At 38.5% G+C, this 8,503-nt stretch overlaps 1 protein-coding gene across 2 annotated transcripts in view; it reads right to left on the bottom strand.

Moving 5' to 3' along the window:
• The window catches only part of GHITM (growth hormone inducible transmembrane protein), a 15,686-nt gene that overhangs the window by 1,483 nt on the left and 5,700 nt on the right, over nt 1-8,503 (bottom strand). For both annotated transcript variants that reach the window (XM_007104034.4, XM_028481313.2), the window contains exons 6-8: nt 5,857-5,965; nt 1,005-1,193; nt 378-549 (exon numbers count right to left, since the gene is read on the bottom strand). In XM_007104034.4, coding sequence (XP_007104096.2) covers nt 378-549; nt 1,005-1,193; nt 5,857-5,965 — 470 coding nt within the window. The remainder of the gene's footprint in view (nt 1-377; nt 550-1,004; nt 1,194-5,856; nt 5,966-8,503) is intronic.

The raw sequence follows: 8,503 nt of genomic DNA, 5'->3' as shown, positions 1-8,503 counted from the left end.
GCAAAAAAAAAAAAAAAAAAAAAAAAAGAGACAGAGATACAGGGAGAACATCATATGAGGACAGGAGTAAAGATTAGAGTGATATATCTACAAGCCAAGGAATGCCAAGGATCGTTGGCCATGACAAGAAGCTAGGAGAGAGGCATGGAGTAGATTCTCCCCTAGGGCCCTCAGAAGGTACCAACCCTGATGATACCTTGATTTCCGACTTCTGGACTCCGGAACTATGAGAGAATAAATTTCTGTTGTTTTAAATCAGCCAGTATATATAATTTGTTATAGCAGTCCTTGGAAACTAACACAGTCATAAAACAAAATATGCCAAAGCAACACAAATGTCCTTATGCAACAAAGAAAAGACATTAAAGGCTACTTACGAATTGATGGGATCATATTTTTGAACTCCATACACTGGTGCTACTTCTGCACGTTTGATTACTTTCTGTGTATCATACAGAAGAAACATGCTGAAAAGAACTAATCCACCATAAATTGCCACTGAGTACAGAGTGGCGCCAGCCACAGTGGTAGGTGGAAGAAACATAGATCCTGAAATCAAAATGGGAAAAAAAAGTTTCTCTGGGAAAAAGGATTTTTCTGTAACTGGATTTATAATCAGCATTACTTAAAAAAATTTTCTTCTTTGGTATGTTGCACACATAAGAAACCATCTGAGTATGTGCTCTAATTTTACATACATTCAGTTTAAAACCCATTATACTCATTCTTGCAGTGGGTCACTTGCCCACATTATAGGAAAGTTCCTGCATCAGAATTTTCATGTTCTCCAGACCAACTTTCCCATTTTACATGTATTTGGTAAAACCAATAATAATGGTTTGCCATGATGCCAAATGAGCAAATCCAGTCAAATTAGCATATATGTTTTAACCAACTTTTAAAAATGACACTTACTAAATTCTCTCCATTAGGATACCTGAGTATGTCAGATGATTTTAGGACATCATGAACCAAGAACCAAGCATCAAAGCACAGTGGCTTACCTAGTGAGGACACAAAGACGACACCCAGGCCCACGCCCAGGGGTGCTCCCATGTTCAAAAACTTCTCACTGGGTGCACACATGGCCACAGTGGAGAGGCCTCCCACAACACCAGCTGTGTACCATGCAGCTCTGATGAGAAGAGGCCCCCCTAATATTGTCAGAGGAGCCACCACTGCACCCATCACACCTGGAGAAAGAGCAAGCAGGCAGTTAAATATTTACTAAATAACAACCAAAAGGAAAATGCTTCTTCTAACTAACATGCCATCTGAACATATTATAGCTTATAGTTAAACAATATGATTACAAAAAGTCTTCTCCTTATTTAGGTGACACTATCCCCAAAGCCCCACAACTAAAAGTTGTACCTATCCAAATTCTAAATCACAACTAACACTATTCCTAGTCAATCAGTCAAAACTCACACAAGTATAAACACTAATCTAGATTTTTAGTAACTACGTCAAATTCAGTGTAGTTCATTATTTGGATCTGAGTCTACCAATAGTCTTTATAACAATATTCACATTTGGAAGAACTGAGATGAAAGGCTTAAAATAACTGAAGGTCAAATCTACTGTGCTGAAAGAGAACACAGTAAAAGGAAAGAATAAGTATATGATGCTAATCTTAAAGTAGGAACTTCAAGGACAGATGCTGCTGTCACCTTGTGTAATAGGGAATGTAATCACAGCTTGTAAAAAGCAATTTTAGTTGTCAGATATTTATAAACATGTCCACCAAAAGTATAGTAACAATAATTTCATTAGCAAAGGTAAACAGAAATCTTTTATTTAAAAAAAAATAGATCTTAGATAAGGCATTCTTTCCGTATTGAGTAGAGCAAGCTACACCCTTTTCTTTTATTTTTTGGCAGTACCATGTGACTTGTGGGATCTTAGTTCCCCAACCAAGGGTCGAACCTGGGCCCCCTGCAGTGGAAGCGTAGAGTCCTAACTACTAGACAGCCAGGGAATTCTCAACTATACCCTTTTCTTAAACATTAAATGTGCATAGTTGAACTCATGGAATAAGCACAGAGCTACCTTCACACTGAAATTTTAATACCAGTGTGTCTCTTTTGAGACTAACATTTCTAGATCAAGTAATAGGGCATATTTTATCACATGATGATGAAAAATTAAATTTTTTGTTCTAGGAAAGATATTGGATAGAAGTTCGTCTGTATGACATTTCTATTAGAATTCCTATCAGTTTTGCAACTGACAGCAAAATTTTAAGAAAAACTCTCAAGGAGATTATTGAGATTTTTTCCAATGATACTGATAAAAATCTTAAATGGCAATAGATGTTTGCTGCTTAAGAACAAATCAATTACAAAACTAATAAGAATAGCTCAACATTATCATTGTGAATGAAAACGGCCCTTCAGGAAATTAGTACATCCACTGGGGAAAACAAGTATGAAGGTTCCTCAAAAAATAAACACAACTATCATATGATCCAGCAATCCCAATTCTGGGTTTATAAGCAAAGGAACTGAAATCAGGATATGAAAACAACCCAAGTGTTTGTCAATGGATGGATGGATAAAGAAGATGCGGTATATATAAACAATGGAATATTATTCAGACTCAAAAAAGAATGAAATGTTGCACTTCTTGAGAATACAGATGGATCTTGAGGGCATTAGGCTAAGTGAAGTAAGTTGGACAGAGAAAGACAAATATCGTATGATCTCACTTATACGTGGACTCTAAAAAAGTCAAACAGAGAAACACAGAGCATAGTGGTGGTTACTAGGGGCTGGGGGGAGACGAAAATGCAGAGATACCTGTCAAGGGGTACAAGCTTCCAGTTATGATTAACAAGTTTGAGGACTTAATGTACATCATGATTACAGCTAATAATACCATATCATAAATGCTGCTAAGAGAGTAGATCTTAAATGTTCTCACCATAAAAAAGATATGGTAAATACGAAATGAAGGTGTTAGCTAATGCTATGGTAGTAATCATTCTGTAATATATAAATGTGTCAAGTCAACATGTTGTATGCCTTAAACTTATACAATATCATGTATCAGTTGTATCTCAATAAAGCAGGGGAAAAACACAGTTAGAAGAGACTAGCTTTCAGTGAGCGTTTCAGTAATTCTTGCACAGTATCACTTAGGCCTGATTGAGACCGCAGCTGTGTCCACAAGGTATTAAACATCTGTATGAAAAATGAAAATAGAATGCATTGGGATGTTCATCCTGGGTCAAAAGCTGGCTTTGATGTCTCTTTGACACCGTGAGTGGCTGGCCTTAGGTAATCCACTTTGGATTAAAGGGGTCTGAAACTCAATCATGCCTGTGAATGAAGAATTAGACAGAGAGCTGGACTTTAAGAAATAACACTGGGGGCTTCCCTGGTGGCGCAGTGGTTAAGAATCTGCCTGCCAGTGCAGGAGACATGGGTTTGAGCCCCGGTCTGGGAAGATCCCACATGCCGCGGAACAACTAAGCCCGTGCACCACAACTACTGAGCCTGCACTCTAGAAGCCGCAAGCCACAACTACTGAGCCTGTGTGCCACAACTACTGAAGCCCATGTGCCTAGAGCCCACGCTCCGCAACAAGAGAAGCCACGGCAATGAGAAGCCCGCACACCGCAACGAAGAGTAGCCCCCACTCATCGCAACTAGAGAAAAGCCTGCGCGTAGCAACAAAGACCCAATGCAGCCAAAAATAAATAATAAATTTATAGAAAAAAAGAGAAATAACATTGGGGGGTGTCAGTCTTGACTTTGGCACTTCCTGCTGTGTGACCTCACCCAGCCTCAGCTTCCTCATCCATGAACATATGGACAGGCTAATGCCTGCACACACAGCTTCCAAGATGTTTATGAAGAATAAAGCAAATTTTGAAAACAAATTAAAAAAAGAAAAAAATGGTTTTCATACTGCGCAAGAAAAGGTTACTTAACACAGCAGACCTAAGCCTACCTTTACAAAGACCTGCTTGCAAGGTTAGTCCTTGGCTGGCATCTGAGAACTTGGCACTGGAATCATTCTCTAACCTTACGGTTGGACTATTTATGCAAACAATGAGTTATGCTGAATGCCTGCTTTCCTTCTGGGAGTCTGGATTTTGGTAGTTGCTAGGAGGGTCCCTAAATGATCAGCCCCCTAAAAACCTTGGGCGCTGAATCTCTAATGGGCTTCCCTGGGCAGAAACATTGTACATGTTACTGCACATTTCGCATTCTTGCCCTGTGCCCTCAAAGGAAGGAGACAGCACTGAAAGCCTGTGTGTGGATTTCTCCACACTCTAGACTTTGCCTGTATCTTTCTCCCTTGCTGATCCTGTTGTGTATCCTTTCACTGTAATAAACCTTAGCTCTGAGTATAACTATATGCTGAGTCCTGTGACTCCATCTAACAAATTGCTGAATGAATGGGTGGTCTTGGGGACTGCCCTCCAACACACATAAAACACCCAGAACTTAAGTAATTTATATGTTACAATAATATCAGATAAGTGGTTTTCTAAGCAACACAGGTAGAAAGGCTTACTTATTCTAGCTCGAATTAAAACTACATAGCTACTTTAATTCAACAAGTGGATCCACTATTTATCAGAGGTAAAATGACACTGAACCTGTTTATTCAAGGAAACAGTGTCTAAAATGGGAAACAGGTGTAGAACTCTATTTACTGGCCAAGACGTTGAATAATCCTTGAATATTTATATGGCACTAAGAGATATTAAATTTTATAGCAAATGCACATACTACGTTTTAAATAATTTTTTTCTTAAAAGCAGGTTACTGGTATTAGAAGAAAATATTGGGACCATCGCCCTCCCAACCACAAAAGTTCTGTCTTGTAAAGGTCCATGGAAAATATCTATGGTTGAATTACCTAAGACCTAATGGAAGAGAGGCTTGAAAACCAAGGTTGGGAAGTCATGCTCTCTCACATTCACCAAAACAAAGCCTGCACATGAAGAATACAAATGATGTATTTCACACTGGAACTGCATCATACTGGGTACCCCAAAACTAATTTCCATTTACTAACCCACGTTAAAAACGTTTCAGTCTGTCTCCCTGGAATTTTCATGGAAATGCTTATAAAATTTGTCTTGGCTTATGGTAGAGACCATGCATCTAAAGCATTTTTGTTTCTGCATCTGGTGTTCTTTACTCAACCCAGAGGCAGAATACCCTGGGATACTTGCAATGGAAAATACTTTATGTAAACTTTAAAATATTTGTCTTTCCATAATTAAGGAAAATATACATATACCTAAAGGAATAGTAATACTGTTCCCCAATACCAGGGTTGGACAGCCTCTGTCCTGCCCACAGGAACTTTGTGCCAAGAACTATCTAAATACTGACCCAGCTAACCGCATCACACACAAAAGTGAATTTCCAAAGATCTTTTTGACTGCTTTCTTCTTCCCAATGCTCCACTGCAAAAACCTCTGCTCCTATTCTTTCACATGTCTTACGTCCTCCTTCTCTGGTAGAGACCCCCAGTTTCTTATTTTTCTAAAGATATACAACAAGAACAATTCTCAAGTGATGTGTATCAGATCTGAAATCCTCCTGGTATTAGACCAAATGCATAAAAGGAAATCTCTGCATATACTAGACTGTCACCAGAGGCAAGTGTAATGCTGGGGCTGTCTATGGTCTTAGTATCAGAATCATTAACTTTCCAGAGTGGAGATCTGGCAATAATACTACCAGGAATAAGTGCAGAAAACCGTTAAGTGTTTAGCAGACATGAGGCTTAATTAAGTTGTGTACATATCATTTCATTTACGACTGTGAAGAGCCATCAAAAAAGACAGTGTTTAAGATTGTTTAACAACAATTGTAAAACAGAACATACCAGAATGTAGTAACCAAGCAAGATGCTTTGGGCCTGGGCTCTGGTCATAGGATATCGACTGGACCAGCACTGCAGCTCCAATCATGGCTGCAAAGGTTGCACCAATTGTCTGAAAGACATGTATTACTAAGAAAAATTGATCCTTATACAACAGCAAAGCAGAAACCCACAGGTTCCAAGTCCAGTTAGTCCCTCCAATAAACCATGTTTAAAAAGATGAAGGATAATAAACAGAATCCTATTATTTTTCTAGCACATTAAAAGGCCTTGTGCTTATTTCAGTTTGGTCAAATTAGCAAGAGCACCCCCTACTATCATACATAAAGTGTTCCAGACAACTTTAAGTGAATGAGTAGAGCTTTGGCAGATAACATCATCTTTAAAAAATTTTATTCTTGTTAGACAAAGGTATAACAAAACCCCTTTAAAAATCCCAGAATAATTATTTTAAATTATATTTATTTTGGTATAGCACAGGTAACATTAAAAAAGTTAGTCATGATACACCAATTAGAATATATATATACATATATCTATATATATCTACATATATCACATTGTCTCAAACTCTATATTTGCTAAATGAAAACTTGAAAAAAAGAAGCACATGGAAAAGATGAGAAATAAGATTCTACATTTCTATCCTCCAAATTTTCTGGCTGAATTGGCCCTCATCCCCTTTCTTTGTCTATCTTAGATTTCCATTGTTATACATTTAAATATTGCTTGTGCATAACAAGGAAGAAATGTTTATAATGAAAGATGATCATCTTCAGGAAATTTAAAGCAGAAATTGCAAACTTGCAGCCCTTGGGCAAGATCAGGCAGCAGATGTTTTGTTTGGCCAACTATTCAAAAAACAATTGAGCATGAATGCATTTAGTTGGAAGGCTTTCTCTAGATGCCAAAATCCCACGTGACATACCAGGCCTGCCTCACTCATCTGCATTATGTCTAACCCATGGGCATCTGAACGGTCAACATCTGAGGTAAAGTACAGGTAAACATAACAGCTGTTTTTGCTGAGAATGTGAAAGCCTTCACTCACAACACAGAAAAGCATGCTGGGTTCTACTTCACCACCTTCCAATGGAGAAACAATTACTAAAAGCTACTTCATCTATCTCTGTGCAAAGCATTTTCAGGATATTTAATACAATTATATATTTTTCTTTTAAAGTCCTTCATCATCCAGGTTCATATTTTGCCTTTTACCTTCCCATACTCTACACTCCAGCTACACTGAACTGGTAGGCTGCAAACGTGCCCCAGTTTCACACCTCTTTAATTTGGTTTATTGTGCCTAAAAATACCTCCTTCCTATCCGGTTGACATATTCAAGTACTACCTCCTTGCCTGTAAAGTTTTTCTGGTAGGTACCCTGGCTGTAATAAGCAGTGTCAGATGTCCCTACTCTGTTCCAAAAGTACTTGATACAAACTTTGACATTATCTGTGTGTATGTCTGTCACCTCCCAAAGGCTTCTTCCTCTCTGTAGCACCTGTCTGGCTTTCTAAACGATTTTACTTAAGCAGCCCTAAAGGCAGGTGAGACTGATCTTATGCCCACAAGCACCTGAGAATATGGCCCAAGCACAAAACCTCCTTGAAGCCTTATTTTAGGGGCTAAAGTCTTTTGTATATTTTAATCTTTCATGTTTGCTTTATTACAAAAGCATTGCTTTAAATTGTTTACCTCTGATTAAAACTGACATACCTGATGAGAATGCAACAAGCTGATTCTGTGCTTTCAATAACCTCTAGGCTAGGAGATTCATGACACCCATCTGAGAAGCAAGACCCTAATACTGAAGTGTCTAAATGGCTACACAACTGCAAATGGTTCTCCTTTTGGAAAGTACAGAATAGTGGAAACATTACAGATTTGGAAGTCATAGGGATTTGGGTTGCCCATGGGAAGAATCAGTGGGAATTTGCTGTGGAAAGTGTGTAAGTATTATATAAACTTTCCCATCTCCCATTCCCTTCCAGTCTCACACTCGTTGCTCTAGTTTGCATTACCATCATTTTAGACCTTGAAAAGGCACAGCTGGTATACCTGCTTCCCGTCTCTTCCACATTAGCTCTTAAAGCTCAAATACAAATCATACTTTCGCTGTTCCAGTATCTGCAATGGCCTCTAAGCGCTTAGGTGCTCTCCTCAGCTTGGCAATCAAACACACCCTTTCTAATTGTGTCTTCTTCACACTCCAGACCTCAAACACTTGAACTTCACTTGAATGGGATTATAAAGTCACTTGTAATGACTACCTCCTCTTCTTTGCCCAAGCTGTTTTTTTCACAAAACTCGACTACCCTGTCCTCTCCTACTAAAATAAAAAAATGCTAGCAAAACAACAAATGCTCAAGAAACTCTCACTGAATATAAAACCTTATGTAGGGTCAAGAAAAGTTCAGAATAGTGCCAGCACTATTCTACTCCTATAGTATACAGCGCTTGGGTTTTTGTGACAGCTATTCGCCACTGACCTCTAAGATGGATTTTTTTAAACATCTTTATTGGAGTATAATCGCTTTACAACGTTGTGTTAGTTGCTGCTGTATAACAAAGTGAATCAGCTATACGTATACATATATCCCCATGTCTCCTCCCTCTTGCGTCTCCCTCCCACCCTCCCTATTCCACC

The sequence above is a fragment of the Physeter macrocephalus genome, chromosome 20, assembly GCF_002837175.3.
Source record: "Physeter macrocephalus isolate SW-GA chromosome 20, ASM283717v5, whole genome shotgun sequence".
Taxonomy (NCBI): Eukaryota; Metazoa; Chordata; class Mammalia; order Artiodactyla; family Physeteridae; genus Physeter; species Physeter macrocephalus.
The sequence above is the reverse complement of the archived record's forward strand: the minus strand, read 5'-3'. Positions and strand labels throughout refer to the sequence as shown.